General features: G+C 31.6%; 8 protein-coding genes and 1 long non-coding RNA gene across 12 annotated transcripts; 5 read left to right on the forward strand and 4 right to left on the reverse strand.

The window, feature by feature from the left end:
* The first annotated feature begins 13 nt into the window (after positions 1-13).
* LOC100642984 (anaphase-promoting complex subunit 10) lies at positions 14-1,307 on the forward strand. The gene is made up of 3 exons (XM_003402989.4): positions 14-341; positions 412-664; positions 746-1,307. Exons 1-3 carry the CDS (start codon positions 317-319, stop codon positions 1,035-1,037), a joined length of 570 nt encoding a protein of 189 aa, XP_003403037.1. The 5' UTR covers positions 14-316; the 3' UTR covers positions 1,038-1,307.
* On the forward strand, positions 1,263-9,170 carry LOC100652146. Of its 2 annotated transcripts, none has more exons than XM_012319610.3 (15): positions 1,263-1,409; positions 1,481-1,603; positions 3,241-3,392; positions 3,461-4,405; positions 4,474-4,885; positions 4,960-5,402; positions 5,487-5,626; positions 5,707-5,969; positions 6,070-6,321; positions 6,407-6,750; positions 6,830-7,082; positions 7,168-7,402; positions 7,490-7,863; positions 8,048-8,311; positions 8,411-9,170. In XM_012319610.3, exons 1-15 carry the CDS (start codon positions 1,274-1,276, stop codon positions 8,767-8,769), a joined length of 4,695 nt encoding a protein of 1,564 aa, XP_012175000.1. In that variant the 5' UTR covers positions 1,263-1,273; the 3' UTR covers positions 8,770-9,170. The 2 variants fall into 2 exon arrangements, with proteins under 2 accessions (XP_012175000.1, XP_048269183.1); XM_048413226.1 differs by having other exon boundaries at positions 6,407-6,627.
* Positions 1,636-3,135, reverse strand: LOC100642789 (RWD domain-containing protein 2A). Its single transcript, XM_003402987.4, has 3 exons — positions 2,650-3,135; positions 2,122-2,568; positions 1,636-2,031 (listed from the first exon to the last, which is right to left on the reverse strand). Exons 1-3 carry the CDS (start codon positions 2,842-2,844, stop codon positions 1,795-1,797), a joined length of 879 nt encoding a protein of 292 aa, XP_003403035.1. The 5' UTR covers positions 2,845-3,135; the 3' UTR covers positions 1,636-1,794.
* LOC100651906 (testis-specific serine/threonine-protein kinase 1) lies at positions 8,967-11,293 on the reverse strand. The gene is made up of 6 exons (XM_003403140.4): positions 11,088-11,293; positions 10,805-10,936; positions 10,305-10,608; positions 9,348-9,907; positions 9,172-9,261; positions 8,967-9,103 (listed from the first exon to the last, which is right to left on the reverse strand). The coding sequence occupies exons 2-6, from the start codon at positions 10,898-10,900 to the stop codon at positions 9,056-9,058; spliced, it is 1,098 nt and encodes a 365-aa protein (XP_003403188.1). The 5' UTR covers positions 10,901-10,936; positions 11,088-11,293; the 3' UTR covers positions 8,967-9,055.
* Positions 11,294-11,331: 38 nt separating this feature from the next.
* Positions 11,332-12,753, forward strand: LOC100652333 (40S ribosomal protein S2). Of its 3 annotated transcripts, XM_003402983.4 has the most exons (4): positions 11,332-11,452; positions 11,779-12,145; positions 12,236-12,436; positions 12,506-12,753. In XM_003402983.4, the coding sequence occupies exons 2-4, from the start codon at positions 11,780-11,782 to the stop codon at positions 12,728-12,730; spliced, it is 792 nt and encodes a 263-aa protein (XP_003403031.1). In that variant the 5' UTR covers positions 11,332-11,452; position 11,779; the 3' UTR covers positions 12,731-12,753. The 3 variants fall into 3 exon arrangements, with proteins under 3 accessions (XP_003403031.1, XP_012174989.1, XP_012174990.1); XM_012319599.3 differs by having other exon boundaries at positions 12,236-12,753; XM_012319600.3 differs by lacking the exon at positions 11,332-11,452 and adding an exon at positions 11,656-11,674 and having other exon boundaries at positions 12,236-12,753.
* Positions 12,754-12,877: 124 nt separating this feature from the next.
* LOC100642670 (probable DNA-directed RNA polymerases I and III subunit RPAC2) lies at positions 12,878-13,566 on the reverse strand. The gene is made up of 3 exons (XM_012319601.3): positions 13,400-13,566; positions 13,208-13,305; positions 12,878-13,136 (listed from the first exon to the last, which is right to left on the reverse strand). The coding sequence occupies exons 1-3, from the start codon at positions 13,415-13,417 to the stop codon at positions 12,926-12,928; spliced, it is 327 nt and encodes a 108-aa protein (XP_012174991.1). The 5' UTR covers positions 13,418-13,566; the 3' UTR covers positions 12,878-12,925.
* A 22-nt stretch (positions 13,567-13,588) lies between these two features.
* LOC100642311 (myotubularin-related protein DDB_G0290005) lies at positions 13,589-14,743 on the forward strand. Its single transcript, XM_012319602.3, has 2 exons — positions 13,589-14,241; positions 14,314-14,743. The coding sequence occupies exons 1-2, from the start codon at positions 13,796-13,798 to the stop codon at positions 14,654-14,656; spliced, it is 789 nt and encodes a 262-aa protein (XP_012174992.3). The 5' UTR covers positions 13,589-13,795; the 3' UTR covers positions 14,657-14,743.
* Positions 14,744-15,127: 384 nt separating this feature from the next.
* On the reverse strand, positions 15,128-21,536 carry LOC100646089. Its single transcript, XM_048413233.1, has 6 exons — positions 20,967-21,536; positions 19,163-19,818; positions 17,887-18,136; positions 15,845-16,093; positions 15,526-15,773; positions 15,128-15,436 (listed from the first exon to the last, which is right to left on the reverse strand). Exons 2-6 carry the CDS (start codon positions 19,815-19,817, stop codon positions 15,231-15,233), a joined length of 1,608 nt encoding a protein of 535 aa, XP_048269190.1. The 5' UTR covers position 19,818; positions 20,967-21,536; the 3' UTR covers positions 15,128-15,230.
* LOC125386533 lies at positions 16,665-17,279 on the forward strand. The gene is made up of 2 exons (XR_007226772.1): positions 16,665-16,923; positions 17,014-17,279. It is a non-coding gene; the product is annotated as an uncharacterized LOC125386533 (long non-coding RNA).
* Positions 21,537-22,122: the final 586 nt, after the last annotated feature.

Here is a 22,122-nt window from a genome sequence, read left to right on the forward strand (position 1 = left end):
TACTGACTGCACGAACGTAACTTGTCGAATATTTAGATGAAAATATTGACATTCATTTTAGTTATCGACACATTTCTGTTTTTTAAGTTTCAAATTTCTTATGGGTTAGTCATAGATGGCAGCAGAAGAATAAACATCACATCATTCTATCTTTGACAGAAACCTTTAAATAAATAGCATTGTATCTAATTCGACATCTAGTCCATTTGATAAGAAATTACCCAATTCTCTACTATTTTATGAAAAATTTATGTTTCCAATGTATTAAGAAGTTTCTGTGATTGATCAAGTACCTATATAGTTTAAAAAATTAACAATGAGTAACAAGACTGGTAATACAGGTAAATATCTTGTATATAATCATGTCTCGAATGAAAGGTATTTGCTGTAATAGTTATGTTTTTTTTTTAGGAGAAATAGATCCTATACAGGAGGAGCTAGCTGGTCGTGTGCGAGAAGTTGGAAACCATGCAATTTGGAGTCTGTCCAGTTGTAAGCCTGGCTTTGGCGTAGATCAGTTGCGCGATGATATAACAGAGACATATTGGCAGTCTGATGGACAACTTCCACATCTGGTAAACATTCAATTTAAAAGGAAAACAACGATTCGTGACATATGTATATACACAGATTACAAGTTAGATGAAAGTTATACTCCCAGCAGGTGAGAAATGTTGTATATATCTTTTGTTACTTGAAAGTAATAAATGTTAGATAATTGTTAATGTTATAACATTACTTTTAGGATAAGTATCAGAGCAGGTACAAATTTTAATGACCTCCAAGAAATAGAAGTAATGGATCTGAATGAACCAAGTGGTTGGGTTATCATTCCCATAAAGGACATAAATGATAGACCTATTAGGACATTTATGATACAAATAGCAGTAATAAGCAACCATCAGAATGGACGAGACACGCACATGAGACAAATTAAAGTTTATAGTCCCACACAGGATGTTCTTGGACCACCTGCTCCCTACATTGCAGGCCACTTCCTTACCAATGAATTTTTGCGTTATGCTACAGTTAGATAAAGAAACAATCGTTGTGCAACAAATTGTAATAACAAGGAATATTAATGAAATATTCATTAGAATTCAGTTACAATGTGAAATTGTATGTTACACACATAATTCATATATATACGAATTTGAATTAGTCCTGTTACCTGGAAGGGGAAAAAATGTAAACATTGAATGTAAAGACCACCTTTTCATCTATGAACTATTTCTAATTGTGAATCAACATTCTAAGTAACAAGTGTGGAAATATGATATTAAAGTTTTTCCTTATTTTAATATTAATCAACACCGTGAAATGTCATGAATATACCGAAAAAAATTATGCATTAAATGCTGTACTTAAAGATACGTCAAATTTCTTTGGAAAATTGAAGCTAGATTATGGTATGAAATTTCTAACGATAAAATGAAGTTAAATGTTATTCATATATTATATTTCGAAATCTAATTTTTAGCGTCGAAAAATTTAAATAATACATTAACTGAAATTAATACAAAAATTACGGAACACATTAAAAACACATCGAAAATGATTTCTATCCGCCATAAAAGAGAATTACAGAAGAGTTCTGGAGAAGGTAAGTATTTATTAAAAATAATTGAAAAATAACAAGTATATTTTTTCTCTACAAATATATTTATTTATTTAACAACATTATTAAAGTCATGGTAGATATATACTCTTAATTATTCAAATTATTCATCAATTTATTTGTACAAGATTGTTAAAGTCATGATAGATATCTACCATCAATCATTAATCATACTATCAATTTGCCAGTTCACTACATTTATCTTCAATACTAAACAATTCCTTAAACACATGTTGAGATTTGTGTTCCATTAAATACTTTAATACTTGGCTCATATCATTATGACGTCCTGAAGTAGTAAAGAATATTTCTCGAAAATCACTAAATTTACGCATTATATCCATCATATCTTTACAATCTTTCTCCTCTTCTACCAGTTTTAATAGTATTTTCTGCCAATTCATAGATTTGATCTAAAATTTTCAAAATATAAAATTTAGTTTTCTATAATTATGAAAATACAAAAAAAGACTCTTCTTTATTTAAATTTAAAAAATTGATACTTGTTGCCAACAATAGTCACAGTCTTCAAAGGCACCTTCTATACAAATTACTCCAGGTTTTCCTGCCAGACAGAAACCCGTAAGGGAATTTTCTTCTGCCAAATCAACAATCTTATTTCTTTTATGTTTACTATATATATGATGACTATAAATCCAAAATCTGGCAAAACTCGTTGAATTGTTTTGATCTTTATTCTTGTACCTAGTAATGACTTCGTTGTCTAGATTTTTGTTAGATTTTATAAGGAAATTTTCGCCATTATCTTGCAGCCACATTATTAATACTTGAATGCAAGGCTCATTTTCTTCTTGATGTTCGAGAATATCGCTCAATGACTGGTTTAATAGCAATTGTTGAGTTCGGCTCAGAAAAGAGCTCCTTGCATAAACCTCTGGCTTTTCTTTAGGATAATTAGATGATAGACTAATAAATAATTCTATATATTCCTGTGAATGATTAAATACCAGATTTTTAGCAGACATTCTACTGATATATTATATTAATAAAAATGTTTGTTTCAAACTTACATTGTTGAATGGAATTTTTATGGAGTATTCCAATCTCTGAGGCAGTTCCTGCATCGGATTCCTGACGAATTCGTTAATATCAGCCAACACTCCATGCTCTGTAATCCTTAATTCTTTTGGATAAATAGATTCCAATGTTTCTAGCTCGCAAACCTGAGCTGTTAAATTTTCTTTTATTTCTTCGTATGTTGACATATTGCTCGTTAAAACACATATGGATGTACACGTTAAAATTATTTCTAATTTAAATAGAAAAAAAATAAATAACGTTAAGGTTATCGGAGACTCAGTGAGATAACAACACACGTGTGTTATTGCTTTGATAATTGACCGCAGGTCGTTCAATCGGTGATCCTGGTCAATTATCAAGGGAAGGTCTATGTCACGATTACCACGAATCCTCTATACTGATACTTTTAAGAACTAATGGGGATAGCGGCGGCCACTTAACCTGTACACAACATTGGCCAGTTAGTAAGACAGCGCCGTGATTTGAATCGATAAACAAAAATCGAATCGAATCACCAAATCGATAAATAAATCGTTTGTTAAATCGAATTTAAATTTAAATTTCAATATTAATTTTTACAGGTATTGATGTATTCGCTGGGTTTCATGATCTTAATCAACTCAATTTCGTAAATGTCCAAGACATTAAGTTCTTTTCTCTTCAAAATGAATTTGAAACAATCTGGTTCGCTGTAGTTTTAGATATTTCTAAAGTATCCTTGTATCAGATAAATGTAACATTCTATTACTTTTATAAAATCAAAGTGAAATGCTGAATTTTATAAATTAGTTTTCATTTCAGAATAACGTTTTTTATGACACAATCTCTTATCCTGTGCTAAATGGAAAACAAATATTTGTAAACAGTTGTCCATATGGAGCGCTTCTCATTATCCAAAATCAAAATGGATCTGTTATTTTAAGTTTCACCAAAGTTCTAAACAACTATTATCTGCAGCCAGTTCATGATTTTGAGTTGAATGATATAAATCATCTAACAATTTGGAATGGAATGAATCGGTTGCATTTAGGCACAGTTTCTCAATCAAATATTTCAATTTACATCTGGTTTGATAATTACTTTGATCTGATACAGGTCATTCATGTTGGTACTAAGAAATTAATTCCATTCCAAAGTAAAGGATTTATGTATTTAGCAGTGACTGGTCCTTCTACATTGATTTTTAAGTATTCCTTAAGAACCAATAAATTTGTAATGGTACAAAAATTGCCATTGAGTGAAGATGTTTCTTACTTTCAATTAACAGAAGGCCATTTCATAGAACACTATCTAACTCTATCAACAGAGTCTTTCACTGTTATTTATAAGGAAATACACGATCGTTTTATACCATTTCAACAAATTTCTTCTGGTAATTTTATATTACCAGTTATTTCAAGGAAAGCAATTATACTCTTAACTTTACATAAAGACACTATAGTAGCCTATCAATATAATGGCTGGAGATTCATAGAATTAAATGCAAAATTATCTGGAATCAGTCAATTTCGTCGAGTAATACTATATAATGAAGAATTATTACTAATGAGAAGTAAAAATAATAAATGGACGTTGAAACAACCACTATGGATTAAAAAGAAATCTAACAAGAATTTACAAGAAGAAATAAGAATATGGAACATTAATGCCAAGAATAGAATTCAAAGAGCAATGAAAGAAATTCCAATGCCAAAAGATCCTATCACAATTTTAAGAGGTCATATTGATCAGCTTCGTGTTCATAATGTAAGATATTGCATCTTTAATAAACTAAATTAAGTCAAATCAATTTAATATTTTTATTACCTTTGCAGATAAACAGACACAATTTACAACAATTAAAAGATTTATATAAGCAATATAAGAAACTGGCTTTTAGATTTCAAGCACAAAAGGTTGATATTAGTAACAAGTGGCATCCCAAAATTAAAACTATTTCTTCGCTACATGCAAAAACAATTCAAGTGAAATGTAAAACAAAGTGTAAAATCAATCGATTGAATGTTAAGGAGAATATGAATTTCTTGACCAAATTAATAATGTCAATAAAGACAAATCAAGAATTAAATTTTGATGAATTAAGTGTAGAAGAACTAAGAAACTGGAAATGTCCTCTCTTAAGTCTTCCAATAGAAGATATTATAGTTTCTGAATTAATTAATGAAATAACTTTAGGTTATTTACAGGAAAATGCTTTGAAAGTAACTGGTGATCAACTAGTTTCTGGTAATACATTCTGACTTTCATTTTTTAATTAACTGTTTAATTATAGAAAATAATTTATGAAATCTTTATTTTAGGAAAACATATTTTTACTAACATGAAGGCAACAAATGCTTTTATGCCATTAAATATTGCCACATTCTTAACAAAGCAAGATGTAACAATAAGAGAGATGAAAGTTAAAGAACTGAATTTAACAACAGGAGGGATTTTATTACCATTAAATGGCTCATTCTCAACAGTTACTGGTTCAATCAAAACACCTAAACTAAAAATAAAAAATATTGATGATTTAAGGGGAAAAATAGAAGGAAAATGGAAAAGATTGTCACCTACAATATTCATCAGTGAGCCCATGATTTTATATAACAATTTCAATTTAGAAAATGTCAAGATTGATAATTTAACGTCTACAGACTTAATTGCTAGTAAGACAGGGTCAATCAAAAGTACCTTGTCAAATGCAATATCTTTACATGATAATATATCAGTGTCCTTAATCCTTTCAAGTGAAAAAATGGCAAGTATAATATTTCTTACATATTTAATTTTGGAAATATATTATGATATAATAAGTAAAAGGAGTAATTGAGTTTTATTCTAGAAATGGAGCAATATCACTGTGTATGGCTTTAAAAAATGGATTACTGCGAATTTCCAAAATATTGGTATTATATCAGGAAATAAACATTTTCATCAAAATGTAGAGATAACAAAGTTTTCTTACAATAAATTAAAATCAGAGTAAGTTTACTTAATATTTGCATTAGTACAAGAATTAATATAAAATAAATATATTTAAGCAATATTTTCTTTATTTAAAGGAAGCAAGATTTATTTTTAGAGGATTTAACATTATGTGCCATTTCTGTTATTGCACCGGAAATTAAAACTACAACGTTAATAGCGGATATTATTGCTGTAAAAAAATTAAATAGTTCACAAATTGTCGGGAACTTGAGTGAAGATTATTTCATTGATAATTTCAAAGTAGTTTTCAAATCTATTTTGTCTGAGAAACTGTATTATCATAATTTCACTGTAAAAAATATATTTACAACGCAACTGAATAATTTGAATTTAACAGGTAAAATAAGATAATTTTTTAAATATTACATTTTTATTTGATACTTCTTATTTTATTTGATACAATTTGTAAATTCATCAATTCTTTTTTAATTATACAGAATTGAAGAGGCTTGTGAATTCATGGATTGAACCTAATATTCTCAATACCTCTATAGAAGCAACAAACTTGAAAACAAATACTCTTAGATTACCTGTTCGATTTTACATAGAATTAGGTAACAAGATAATTAAAAATCTAATATTAGAACAACATGTTTATGTAGATTACATTAATAATATTAATATGACTGATTTCTTGGATAATGCTATAAGGCTCACCGATATGAAATCTCTGCAAAATATAATATTTCGTAAGTTATAATTAATAAAAATTAATAAAAATTAATTAACGATATAACGTTTTTTATTAAATTTATTAATAGTACTTCGTTTTAGGTAACGATTTTAGTACGAATCATATACATGCTTCTCATCTTCCATTTCATTTGATAGACACAGAGAAAGATCTTAATTTGCATAAAAAGAGAATTTCTGGTAATATAGAAGCAAATGCAATAAATTTACCATATTCTTTTAAAATTGCTGAAGATGAGACTCCAGTTAATATCTTCATTAAGGGATCTGCAAGATTTCCACTTGAACCAGCAATAACAAATGTAAATAATATTAGACTAAAAAAACTGTTTTCAGAAATTTGGTTGACAACAAATGTTACAACACTTTATGGAAAGAATTTGCATTTTGAAAATATAGTGATAAATGGAAGTGTTATTTTAGATGTGAGCAATGAATTATCATATAAATATTTTGTTATAATATTATAGGACAAATCATTATTAAAATAATAATCACTTTTAGAATGAAATAAGTACATTAAATATTGAAATGTGGAAAAACATTTCAAAACGTGTTTTAAGCAAAACCAAGTTACAGGAAATATCATACCCCGTATCTTTGAATAATATTAAAGTTCCTTTTATTGTGGGCTCAAATGTTTCAAGACTAAAATCTTCACTATCAGATCTCAATGATATATTTGAGAATTCTTTGCTAAAGGATAAAGACCAACAAGTGAAGGCAAAATGGACATTCTATACATTAAAGGTCTTAGGTAATAATGATAAAATTATGAGATAAAAGAAAGGATTCTTGTAAAATATTTTTGAAACAAATTTTACAATATATGCAAAATTTAGGAAACTTGACTGCAAAACACACGATTAACAAACTGGATCTCAAGAAAGATGTTATGAGACACGATTTGAGAGAAAATATTGTAACTGGAAAGAAAACAGTCATACGTTTAACTGCAGAGAATTTGAATGGTTACAACTTTGATAAATGGGCTGCTAAAGCTTTGACGAAATTGAAGAAACGTGCAATCATAAAGGGACAAAAAACATTTATCAATGCTACGTTTAGCGATATAGAGTAATTAATAAAATTTAATCTATTTACCATTAAATTGGTTTAACTAAAATTAATATTCAATTGTTATTATTCAATATTATTAATTAGGGTGTCTGGAACTATAATGGGAAATACTATAGAAGAAGTATTAACAAAATCTACGAATCAAAGAATTTATGGTCAGAAAAAGTTTCAAGGTTCTATTAATGCATCTGAGCTCATTGTTAGTGGTTTAATAAATGATGTGAATTTGACTGAGCTAGTAGATCATCAGTTGAAGAAGAATAATCATCTTCAAACTATAAAAACAGGAATTGAATTTCAAAACAGCTTACATATTCGTGGAGATCTTATAGTTAAAGGTACTTATGGAGGAGCAGAGTTGAAGAATTTTTACACAAGTTATTCGAGTGTTTTACCCATTGCTGAAAAAATGAAGATATTTTTAGAGGCAGCCGAAACCATTAATACAGCTTTACAAAGTATTACATTTACATCCTTCCTTTTAATTTTTAAGGGGGCACACCACAATATTTTATGCATATCAAACTTAAAAATATATAAAAAGAATTTTTTCAATTTTTCGAAACAGACAAAGTGGTATACCCCCCTTAAACAACAGGTAACTTTAATTATTATTAATACTTAAATATTTTATCATTATAGATCGAGCTGTTTATATAAATAAATTGGAAGTCGTAGAAGATACCATTGTTGCTTCCAATGAATCTGAAATTATTCAACCAGTACAATGCAAATCTACAAACTCTTCCTCGCATTGTTTTAGTAAATCTGCACTGAACGGCTCTGACTTTCATGTCAAAAAATTAATTGTCATGGACGAAAAAGAACTCATTGTATTCGTAAACTTTGATTCTGTATCCATATCTTTATTTAATAATATAAAGAACGAACTTGTTCATTCAAAAGGTTTGTCCATGTTCATTTGATGTTTCTATTTTATTAAAATGCTTCAATAGTCAATAAGTAGACTACGAATGTTTATGTAAATACTTTCATAATTTGTAGAACTACATATACCAAGAATAATGGAAGCATTTGCGGAGTCAAGAATAGATACCTTGTGGATCGTTCTACGACTGACCACACAGACTTTGGTCTTACGTTATCAGCCATGGGAAGATCTGCAAGAATATGTTTTGCCAGTCACGGACGTGTTTGAAATAAGTACATCTCCAAATAATCAGCTTTTGTTATTACTATCAGATGGTGTATGGGATCTTGAAGGATTAGCAAGTCCTAGAAATATTATTGGGATTCCCCTCAAAGAAAAAGTAGAGACGTTCGTTGATGAACATAATTTCTATGTGCAATGTACTTCAAAAAATAATACAACTTTAATGAAAGCACGATACATAGGAAATTGAAGATTGTTAAATTAATTTTCTTGCATTATCTTTGATATGTAACTGAGAAATTTAATCAAAAGTATATTAAATATTATTTTGCTAATATTTGGGTCTTTCAATGTACAATGAATGATTTGTGATTATTGTTATTCAGTATGAAGGAATCTAATAAAATAGAACCTTTAAGAGGTGTATAAAACTGTTCAAGATGTATGAAGGTGTAGAAAAATTCTCTTGACAGCAACTTGATGGTTTATGGTCATGGAGACTCATACAAATCTCAACATACGTATACTCCTGAACGTTAAGAGCGTTTAAATATGGGTCCAGCAGCTACAGAAGACATTGTTACCTAAGCAGCAGAAATAATTATATATATTTCTTCAAAAGAAAATAAAAAGAATAAAATAAAATACGAACCCTGGCAGCTTTCTTAATCACGGTGACCTCTTCAGGTTTCGCATTAGCTGTGTTGTTCGTTTTCTTCTTTTCCTCCACTTTGAACAATTTCTAAAAAACAAATATTTTAATAAAAAAGAATTAAATTGCGTATACATCCGTAGTATAGTGATGAAAAAATAATCCTTCAGTCTCACAGGATCTTTCGTAGAGAATTTCTCTTCGATTTTCTTCCTCTCCTGTATTGCGTTGTTAAGAGCAGTCTGTTCAGCTGGTGTGAGTACCAGAAGTCTAGGATCCATTGCAATCCATTCACTGTGCAATGTCTGATCCAGCTTCCAGCGTTTCGAGACATCAGGTTCCAAAAGACGAGTCACTAGCTTCTTTACTTGTTCGCTTAAGGTTTCTGCGATTTTACTTCGGAACTTCCATTTGCGATTTGTTTGTTGCTCGTACAGACGTTTGATATCAGTGTCGTCAAAGGGCATCGATTTGTTTAAAAGAATGTAGAGGATGACGCCAAGGGACCAGAGATCCGCGATCTTTGGATTGTACGGGGAAGCACGAAGGATCTCTGGGGCAGCGTACGATAGAGAACCGCAATAAGTATCGCTCAGAACGCGTTTACCTCGATTATCTATCACGTAGCGAGCAAATCCGAAATCCGCAAGCTTGACATTGAAATTTGATGTTAGTAGAACATTCTCGCATTTCATGTCTCTGTGAGCAATCTCCATTTCGTGTAAATATTGAAGACCTGAAACACAGTTTTTAATATAGAATAGTCATGATTTTTAATAATCCTCCTAATCTTATTTATTTCATCATGTACTGTATTTAAAGCAGGGACCAAAATAGTAATTGTTTTTAAAATTTCTAATTCTTAAAAATATTCCAAAAAATACATTTATTAAAAAATCAAACTTTAAATGTACTGGCTCTATAAATAGTTACTATAGATGATTAAGACTCTCCTGATCAATAGTTACCAATAACAAAAAAAAAAAAAAATGTTAATCTTAAAAAATATTAAATTTACAATGATTATTTGTAAGAGAAATCATTTAAACTAAAATATGAATTCTTATACTATAACTTTTTAAATTTCAGTTATAACAGATATGGTCTCTGATTTAAAGAGATATCGGTGTTACCAAGAGCAAGTTGTCGAAACCATACACGCGCCTGTCCCTCTGCAACCGCACCATTCTTCAGTATAAACTCCAGGAGATCGCCATTCTCAGCGTAACGCATAAATATGAAATATTTTGTACGTCTTTGGAATATACTATGTACATGCACCACGTGAGGGTGATTCAATTTCACCAGGATGTCGAGCTCCCGGGGAAGAAACTTTCGGACGAAATCTTTCGGCGCTAGCCCGGTGTCTATCACTTTACAAGCCAAAGTACTATTCCTTTCTGGATCTGATTCTGGTTTATACTCCGCCAGATACACCTACGATTAAACAAACACAAATTTTATATTAATCAAAGAAAAATTGTAAAAAAAAGTGCATATATTTGATAATTCCAACTAAAGAAAACGATGTTACCGACCGAGAGGAGGAATGAATTTGAATTATACCCCTCTTTTGTAAATCGTTTACCGTATCGTTTTATAATCTTAATAATTTGCGAGATGGTTAATTAACCTTCGCGTAAGCACCTTCTCCCAGCTTTTTTAGAAATTTATAACCGCGTGCTAATAAAACTGCCTCCTCGGATGAAGTCTGACTCAAAGTCGTCATGAGATATCGTGATCCACAAGTGACATTCTACTGATCCTGTTATAATAATTCATAACTGATTAGTAGACTGCAGATTTATATGCAAATTCATAATTTTATAAACGTAATTAAAAAAACAGAACTATTATAATGTTGTGTAAAAACTCTTATACATTTTATAATAATTTAAGACTGTTTTTCTGCTTACTTTTATTTAACAATTGTAGCGGAATAGAGTTCTAGCTATGAAAATATCAATGTCATTTAACCATTTTGCCTAATTAAATATGCTCGATGTAAAACATGATGACAGAATTCATGGCCTACTTTATATGTATTTATATTACTTCAAACGTTAAGAAAATGATTTTTTTTTTTAAATTAAAGGATACCAAAGAGATAAAAAGTTAATTAAAAAATTAGTTAAATGAAAACATTAAGAGTTCGTGTTTTATTGAAATGTATATTTAAATATCGGATGTAGCATCTAATCGAAATATATCGACTTATTCGACTTGGTGAATGTGAGAGAGGTGATGTACTTTCTCCCGTAACTCAGGAGAGAGAAGGAACGTAAGTATGCTACAAGTAATTTTTTCATTTTCATTATTCGATTCTTTATAAAACACGTTTTTGTTACTTTTATAAATATAAAAAATCCTATAATTTTAATAAATATCGTAGAAATTAAATTTTATATTTAAAATATTAATCTATTAGTTATGAGAGACACGCGTTTTGGGGTTAATGCGGTACTGCCCCCTAACAAATAAAATATTTCTACCGTTTAAAAACGTAATCCAAACCTAATCTAACTATTTTATTAAATACATTATTTAATTATTTAGTTTTTCATTTAATAATCTATGAATCTTATTTCTTTTGTCAATGTTAAACAGAATGGCGGACACTGCTCCAGCCGCGCGTGGAGGTTTTCGTGGAGGGTTTGGTTCTCGTGGAGGATTTGGTACTCGTGGAGGAGGTGACCGTGGAGGTTCAAGAGGTAGAGGCCGTGGAGGCAGAGGTCGAGGTCGTGGTCGTGGACGTGGTAAAGAAGATAGCAAAGAATGGATGCCAGTAACTAAACTTGGACGCCTTGTTAAAGATGGAAAAATAGAATCCTTAGAACACATCTATCTCTTCTCCTTGCCTATCAAAGAATATGAGATCATTGACAAATTCCTTGGAGTTGAATTGAAAGATGAAGTACTGAAAATCATGCCAGTACAGAAACAAACCAGAGCTGGACAGCGTACTCGTTTCAAGGTAACTTTATATAGGCATAGCTTTTCAAATGTTGATTTAGTATGATTATTAATTCACTAGAGATAATATTAGTAATTTCTCATTTTATAGGCTTTTGTAGCTATTGGGGATTATAAAGGCCACATTGGCCTAGGTGTAAAATGCTCTAAGGAAGTGGCCACTGCCATTCGTGGAGCTATCATACTGGCTAAACTTTCAGTTGTGCCAGTACGTCGTGGTTATTGGGGAAACAAGATTGGTGACCCTCACACTGTACCATGTAAAGTTACTGGCAAGTGTGGATCGGTTCAGGTACGTCTAATTCCAGCACCAAGGGGAACAGGTATTGTATCAGCACCTGTGCCTAAGAAATTGTTACAGATGGCTGGTATAGAAGACTGCTATACCTCGGCCAGAGGATCTACTTGTACTCTTGGTAATTTTGCAAAAGCTACTTATGCAGCTATTGCCAAAACTTATGCCTACTTAACACCAGATCTCTGGCATGATCAGGCACTAAGGAAAGCTCCTTATCAAGAGTTCGCAGACCATTTGTCAAAAAGCCACAAAGTTGTGGGCAGACAAAGGCCTGCTGAGGTTGCCTAAGAAATAAACTTCCATGTAAATTACCTAATTCTGGTCATTTTCCCTTTTCTTTCCCATTTTCATTACATACCATATTTTATAGGTAGACTGGTAGATGTTTATGCACTTATGGTATATAAAGATGCAAAAATTTACAGAACACACATGTAAAATAAAAATCAAATAAATTATATATTTCTGTAAAAAATAGTATCTCTATGTATTATCTACAAACATATCTTTAGAAGTCTTAAATTGTTCATAAGCATTGTTGAATGTTTCTAAAGTATGATCACAAATCTTTTCAAAATCTTGTAATCCTTTTCTTAGTATGTCTATAGCTTTTCCGTTTTTCGCTTGAATCCTCAAGTATATGTTTCCTTCTGCTGGATGATTGACGAAACAAGCACAAAACTCCACATCAGGACTATAATAAAGATGATTAATAATTAATGATCCATTTATGGTTGAACTTACGTTCTAATTAATGCGGCGTACTTTTGCGAAATTACTGCTACTAAAGAATTTCCCAAAGTATAACCTTCACCCATGAATACAAAAGTTTTACATTTTTCGGATGATTGTTCGCTAACCACCTGTACATAAAATAGTTTCGATAATAGGTTATGTTTTATATTTTACATTGCAAAACATATAATTTACATAATTTAATATTAATAAATATCGTACCTCTGCTAATCGACCCATTTTATCAACTATTAAACTAATTATTGTAAAATATATTATTATAATATTAAATTCACAGTATCATCAACGTCGTCACAACCTCGTTGGATACACAGACATTGTTATACTACGTAACTTAACCTGACGTAATGTTAGATACATAACTTGACATAACCTATTTACTTTATGTTCATATTCACTTAGTATATTGCAAGATAGATTTAATGATCTTGATAAGAAATATTAATTATAACTTTCATTAATTGCAAAAAACAATATAGTTCGATGATTTAGTTAAATAGGGGAAACATTTTTCATTACCTAATTCCAAAGTTGTTAATAATTCTGCATTATTAATATAATAAACAACGTGAAAATAAACAAAAAGAGGGCAAAAAAATGTCTGTAAAACAGCTAATTTTCAATGTGCCATTGAAGTTAAGATTTCAAAATATTGGTCCAAAATGTTATTTTTCAAAGGGAAGAACAATTATTGAATCCGCTGACGAGGAACCTGTCGTTATAGAAGAGAAAGATAATGCTGATTTAGAAAGAAAGAGAAATAAATCGAGACTTACAGAAGCACATAGGAATATATTGTTAGGGAAGAAGCCTTACGATGAACCACAAGATTGGTTTCATGAGACAGTCAAATACAAGAAACGAATATTAGGGAGGTATGGAATGGAAGCCTTAGGAGTACCTGCAGGATTGGCTTGGCCTACTCCTGGAGAAGTAGAAGACATGAAAGAATATGAAAGTCTTGCACATCCATTAAATATTCAAGAAAGATTACAACAGATTAAAGAAAAAAAGAAGATGGAAGAAGAGGCATTGTTAGCTAGGTATGTAAAAATAGTAACATATATATATACTATAATATAACAATAAATGTCTAAATATATATCTTTCTATAGGCAAGCGCAAATAGAAAAGAATATGACCACCATGAAGCAATTAATAGCTCAGGTACAAGAAAAAGTAGCTCAAAAGCAGAAGGCAGAATTGGAAGCTAAAGAGCGAAGGGAACGTAAGATTGAAGAGATTAGACGTCAATTGATAGCTCAAGGAACTATGTCCACAGCAAAACTAACAGAGGCAGTGTCTATGGCAGAAAAAGATGAGAAGAAGTTAAAGAAGGAACTGAAGAAAGCAAAGGCATTGGAGAGAGAAAAGAAATTAGCAGAACGATTGCTTAGAGAATCTGAAAGTAATAAAGCAGAGGAAGATGAAGATGAAACAAATTCTCAACAAAAATAATTAAAAACCTACGAAACAGACAGTTTGATGAAAACGTGTTGTATTGTAAAATAATTTCTACATAGTAAAATGAACACTTTACAAACATCCACTGTTAGTTGAATTCCTACTTCTCCAGATATAAAACTTTCAAAGTAATCAGAGTTTAAAACAATAATAATATTTACAGCTCGTAGTAAATATTGTATTTTCTTTTGCTAATACAAAAAACGGTACATATTATTCCGTAAGGGCTAAAAGAAAACTATACTAATATGTAGTATTAAATGACTCGATAAGACACATATCCAGGCACAATTGGAGCAATAATATGCTGCATTTCATTCAACTTTGCTCACTCATAGGTTTCGAGAATCTTCAAAGGAATGTAATAACCATTTTTGCTCTGATTATCATATGAGACTTGCTGTAACACTGTTGAAAAAAATCAGCTTTCAACCATCGATTCTTGAAATTCTTTTTCATCGATACCACTATGAATATCTTCTCTGTTTTCCACTTGATCGCAGTCCTGATTATTTTGTACGTGCAGCTCGTCAATTACAATTAATCGCAACTTGTTTTTCCCCATATGTCAGGCAGATTGAATTTGCGATGGAGACGACAATTCATAGAACTGGAAACTTAACTCCTCTCCAAAAAGATTTTCAGGTGTAATGATTTCTGGTTCAACCATGTTCAGGCCCAAAGTAGTAGGATTTAGGTCCGTGACTAGATAACCTTCGCTGATAAGTCCACATTCTTCTGCAACTACTTCTTTTGATACCGGGTTGAGGAAATCTACAAAGATATATTTACCAACTTAATCAATAATATTCAAAATTGAACTCTTATTCATAAAAGCTTCACTGTTTAATTAATTCGATTACCACTCTCTTTCACAGGATAATGAAGCTCCTGTGTTTGTTGATTGGGTTGGGTTGATTCATGTTCATTGTTGGAGACTATCATAGGTACAAGATATTGTACCTCTACTTCCTTCTTGATACCACTAAGGATTTCTTCAGCACAGTGTTCTAGCGTCACAGAATTCACTACATTATCAGACTCTTCTTCCGAAGACTGTTGCGTAATGCTAGCAGTTGCCGCTTCTACTTCATCTATTGGATTCATTTCACTGAAAATGTCAGTGGTTAAAGTAAATAAACATTCCATCATGAATTTTTTATCTAAACAGGGATTAATTACCTGATGTTCTTCCTCAGATTTTCAACTTCAACAGTGTTCTTGCTCATTTGCTTTATGGAAGAATTAGCATTAAAATTGTTAATGGATTGTCTAGGTCTAGGATCTCCTGAGCGATTCGCAATGGCCCATAAGTGACCAGCTCCATGTGGTGCCTTTGATCCCTTCCTGAAGTGGGGATTTATGGAGAGATTGTGCCGCACAGAATTTTTCCAACGGTCGTCGTTGCTTTTGTAATAGGGAAAGTGTTCTCTAGATATAATAAGAAAAATAACTTATTAATTTTCCAAATATAGCAAACAAAAATAAGTAAGTTAGGCGGGAGTTGATAAATTTCATAAAAATTGTTTTACAATATATAATTTACTATATAGAAAAATTCTAATTTTGTCACTTATTCAATGAACAATAAATAATCATGTGAATGTCTACATTTGTATAATGACAGACGTTTAAATAGTTCCTGTCACTTGTCGGTTCAACGTCGACAAGCGTGCTCACCCCACGAGAACAATTTTCTTCACCTGCTTGCGGCGACGTCACGGAGTGTTACACACTCCCCTAATTAATTCTCTGTCTTTAGGAAAAGACGAAAGACACGCTGGAACGCCCCAAGCACAAGCCTCTAAATAGTAACTTTATCTGATCCAATAACTACATACATGTATCTAATGATTATGCAAACAAAAAAAGAACAATGCATCTTTACATTATAGATTTTTATTGATTTTCATTATGGTTGGGTTCAAATAATATGAAATATCGCTTAATTTGAAAATTTGTTTGGTATATGTGACCTAATTACCAAAAATAAGTTAAAAATATCAAAAACTATCCAAAGTATGAGTACAAAGTACCCAGTGTAACAACTGATCTTTTTCAGAAAGAATAAACTTTTTAATTGTTCTATACAGTAAGGAGAATTTTATATATCAGTTACATTATTAAATCACTTTGATCCTCTTCATTAAATAACCAATACCATTAATACATACATTAAATACACAAAAATGAAGAAATCAAAAGGGAGAAAATAAAATAAAAGATCAGATGTATCTATAAAAATGTCATTTTGTAGATTTGTAAGTATCGAATTCATTTCCCTGGAAGTGATTCATCCTAAGTGTACTATGTAATACATTCAGTATATATGGTTCTCCTTCGAACCGTAGGAAATGTAGGAAACGAGTTTCTACGAATTTACGAGAACGTGGTCCGCGTCGATGCGGGGTAGCTGGTCGGGGAGGGTCGCGTTCTTAGATGGTACCCCTTGGCACCGCTGCCCTCGCTACGCAGTGGTACCAGCTGGTACCGGCTCTTTTGCTCGTTTCAACCCTCCCTCTACTCTCCACCAACACGAATGTGCACAATTTACTGGTTCTGTGCTTTCACCTGTTCGATCGAAGGTTTGTCAAATATAGATAATATAGATAATCGAGCCCCTGAACTCATTTTCAATTCTCCTCTTACAATATTTACCTAATACAAAATTCTATTTCTTTCTTATAGTTCTAACATCTGCGAATTTAGTTAAAATTTTATGTCTTCTTTTCCGTATCATCTATTCTCGTATTTTAACTTAATTTCAATAGAACATCGTGGATTTTGTGTTCATGGAGAATTTGGGTCAAGGCTTACCACAGATAATTTTCACCAAATAATTTTTGATAATAAAGATTAGTGCCTTGACTATAAACGTTTCTAGGAAATTTAAAAGTAGAAAGATTTATGAAATGTACTCGATATGGGAAAAGATGCAACATATCCAAAGAAAATATTCATTAAGAAAATTCTACTTATGTTCCATTCGTGTTTTCAGACATATGAATTTGCATAAATACCTAAGTTATTAATTACGATATTATTACTAATTATTATTTTATAAATTCTGTACCTATGCAAAGTTCTAGTGGTTTAAATACAGAGTCTATTGAAAATTGTTCTATTACAATGAATATATAATAATTCCTTTTTTCTACTTTCTTTTTCATTGAATTGACGAGTGTGGCTTCCGAGGGGTTCAAATACTCTTGGAAAGTACTCACGAGATCCACTGATAAATAGCTGACACCGTGAGCTCTCCCCTTTCTCGAAGAGCGTGTTCGATAAGCTCTGTGTACGTGAAAGGCGGCTTCTTTGGGCCGTTACATCGGGAAGACGCAAAATTTCTATTATCCAGGCTAGAGTAACTATGATTCGACTCCTGATGTGACGATCCGTTTTCGTTGTAACTCCTTTTCACGTCGTTCACGTAAGTAGATCCATAAGAACGTCCATTTACCCTTGTCTTGTTCCCTGCGTAAAAAATATAAAACGTATGATTTCTTTGAACTATATTGGTGAATAATTTTGTAAATACATAGGAACAACGAGCACGACGTGATTTCCCGTGTAAAAGTAAGAATTATAGAATAAAATTTTTTCACAAGAGAAAATTTTGTTCCCGAGAAAAAGAACGTACTAGGTCGATTTTTAACTAACCGTATTCAAATTTGATTTTCTCGAAGACTAAGCCGAGAATGAAAGAATTTTATTTTATATTTTCTCCTCATTTTTGTATAAGGAATCACATCGTATTCGCTTTTACGTGTAATTCGGCCGGACTCTGTATATGTGTATTGAAGTTTATAAATTATATTTCTAACAATATTTTAAGTCATAAATAAATGGTACATTTTTATGAACACAAATTAAGAAACAAAGAATCTGAATAGAATATCGTTATAGCTATTGAACGTTATAACAAATACTCTGCTCTGAATATTTTACGTATTTTTCATATTATATGCTTAGATTTCTATACCTTTAAATCTCGCATAAATGCATAAGAAATCGTGGTCTAGTCGTAAGTCAACTTTTTCACGATTTCACGAAATATAAAATTAATTAAGTAGACTGCGGATGTTTATGCAATAATAAAAATTCAAAGATGGAAAAATGTACAAAAGACGTGTAATATGCTACAATATAACCGACGAACACGTAAGTAGGAAAAGTCCAACATAATTTAATTTGCAATTACCCAAATTAAAATTGTTAAAGCCTATCTATCTCTATAATGCTTCAAAGTGTGATCTGCTCTTATAAAAATCCTATATTGTACGAATAAAATAAAGATAAGACTTATCAGAAAATACAATCAATTAAATTTACAAATGATTCCCTGTTTAACCAATCTTCCTACAAAATATCATACCAAAATAATATAATACTTATCAGATACAAATCTCAATTATACATTTCTCTAATTAACTATTTGCAATACATAACTATCCGCAGTCTAACTATTAAGGTTTGACAGTATGTTGAATAGCTGCACACCACTGTGAACATCTTTGGGCGAAGGTACAGTGGACTTTTCATCAGCAGCCTCGATAAACGGATCCAACTTGAAATCCAGCAACCAGGAAAGGTTTCCAGTCTCCTGATCATCAAATTGTTGCTGTTGTTGACTACTAGAAGACACATCGGTCTTGCCCTGTTGCATGCTAGGCGATGGAACGGTAACAACTGGCTCCCAATAGTCAGAGCCAATAGGATAGTTCGTTTCCTCGATTTGAATCTCTTGGATCACTTGTTCTTGCCTGTGTTCGGACGACGAGGAGGATGTGGTGGGTGAAGCCGCGATATCGACCATGTTTTGCTGGGATTCTAACTCCGAGACGGTTGTCCAGGTGCAATTAGTGCCGTCCACGAGAAGTACTTCCAATCGAGCGACTGGACACTCGTCGACGGCTTCCTGGGCCGATAACGGAGAGAATAGAGCCGCGGTGTCTCCTATTACTTGGTTGGAGGCCACTACTTCCATTGGAGCCTCGATTTCTTGGTACTGATACCGTTTGTGACCGTTCTGGACCTCCTCGCAGAAGCTCTCGATATCCAGATCCTCGAAGATGCGTTTCTTGCCGACACGGGACTGGTTGTCCGATAACTCGTGCTCCGGGACACCGCCCGTGCCAGAGGACGGCCCAATCATGCTGTCGAAGGCAAGCTCTAGTTCATTTCTTATACTAATGATTATATGTACATGGTGTGCCAGGAAAGTAAATTGCGGATTTTTATGAACGTAACACTAAAGAAGCGAAATCCGAATAGAAATTTGTTTCGCGTATTAAATATTATAATAAATACTCTTCTTTGAATATTTTATATATCTTCGCGTTATACGTTATACATTATATGCATTTTTGCACGTCCAAATTTTTCATAAATGTATAAAAATCCGCAGTCTAGTAATGGGACTGATAGCAAGTGGCAACATTATCAAAACCCAATCTCCATACTTTCCTATACTCTAGCTTTTGTATCAGTTACAGCTCGCTTATTTCGCCCAGTACGTGTGATTTTATTTATAACGATTTATCAAAATACGTGTATTAGATACGCATCGCGAAAATGGAAGAGCCACGTATTAAGCAACGTCCCTACAATTCTCTGTCAAACTTAAAGAAAACGTTATGGAAACATGCGATAAAGCGATAATTTGATAAATTTCATTCATTCTTCTCTTTTTACAAATTCATCCAATGTATTAGCCGTGTACGATATTGAATCGAATGAATTTGTTCCTTAAGGACGACTGAATTAAAAGACCAAGTTTAGGCACAAACCATGAATTGGAACTGTCTCGTGAAAACCCTATAGAATTCGCGAAAATATAAAAATAGCGTAGATAACCCATTGAAAACCAAAGTTGCGCTAATGCATTTCATTTGTAATTTCTTTCGATCGATTTGCATTAGCAGATTTTATCGAATTTACATTGTATACTTTTGTAATATGGAATATTTTAATTTTGTTATTATTTCTTCTTTTATCTAAATTTTATCCTTTCATAAAATTAAAAAAAAAAAAAAAAAAATGAAAGTATTTTATAATACTACGATGAAACATTTTTTTTCAAGTGAAATTCTTATTGTACCTTCGATTTGTGTAATGGACTTTTGTAATGTACCTACTATTTTAATATACTTTTTGTAACCTGATAAAACAATAACCTACTTTGTTTGCGTTTTTCTAATAGCATTTACGCAATTTTTATGTATTACATGCATGTATTTTACTGCTTGGTCTTTAAATAACGATACTCCAAATTGGCCACAATATCGAATCCACCTATACTTACCTTAATTCTCCCAGTATCTCGATTTCGACGAGATTATTATCACCAATTATTCCGCGATCGTCGAAACGGAGCTATTAATCGTAAAATAACTTCCAACTTTCATCACGATGTCCTAACGTCAATATGAAAGTAATTTTCCAAGGATTTTGAACGTTTCATCGATGCACGAGCTTGCGTTTCTCTAAAAAGAAAAAAAAGAAAAAAAGAAAAGCTTGGGATTATCGGTGACGAAGAACTCGCGACTAATTAACGATAGCCACTGGTTCACACGGTTCAAATATGTCTCATTGCGAACTGCACTCCCGTTTTCAATCGACACTCATTCCTTTTTGTCCACTTTGTACGCGAAATCACCTTGCGATCGGACGTTTTTGGAATATCTACATGATCAACTTCGGATCGCGACTGTCTTCTCTTTCGTATTTCAATTGTTACGCGGCGTGATGCGCACGCATCCTCGAGACCAGATGCAGGAGGGGGCGTATGCCCATGCGCAGTGCGGCAACAGAGATTTGGCGCTTAAGTGCGTTCACGTAACAAGAACAAGAAATTTTATTACACATACTGTAACAAATAAAAGATTAGAATAATTTATATTTTAATACTTACAAACTTATAAAATAAATCTATAAAATAAAGTTATAAAATAAACTTTTATTTTGAATAATCGTTATTTAAGGAATTGAAACTTTTCTTCTCATTATAATTCTTATATCGGTTACTATATCACTACTAGCTTATTGCTTTGTTTGCTTCGATTCTTGTATCAATTTTACAATACGTTAAAATAGTCCATTGTGTATTTAATAATGATTACATCGGTTAGGATTGTTTACATTCATTTTTATTTCTACATTCTCTCTTATTGTAAATTTCATGTCTTTAATAATATAACTAAGAAAGTGAAACCTATACATACAGATTTATTTCGTTCAGTAAATATTATAACAAGTACTTCATTTTAAATGTTTTATAATTTTATTTTTATATGTTATGTTTTTGTACTAGAGATACTCTTAGATTGTGAAAATATAAGTAATATAGTAGTTAAAGATATAAACAGTATAGATAGGAATAGAAAGAATAGAATCTGTTTAAAGAACAGATTTAATAAATAAATTCAAGAAATGAAGAAATGCAAACCGGAAATCATTCT

Source organism: Bombus terrestris, chromosome 16, assembly GCF_910591885.1.
Source record: "Bombus terrestris chromosome 16, iyBomTerr1.2, whole genome shotgun sequence".
NCBI classification, from domain to species: Eukaryota; Metazoa; Arthropoda; class Insecta; order Hymenoptera; family Apidae; genus Bombus; species Bombus terrestris.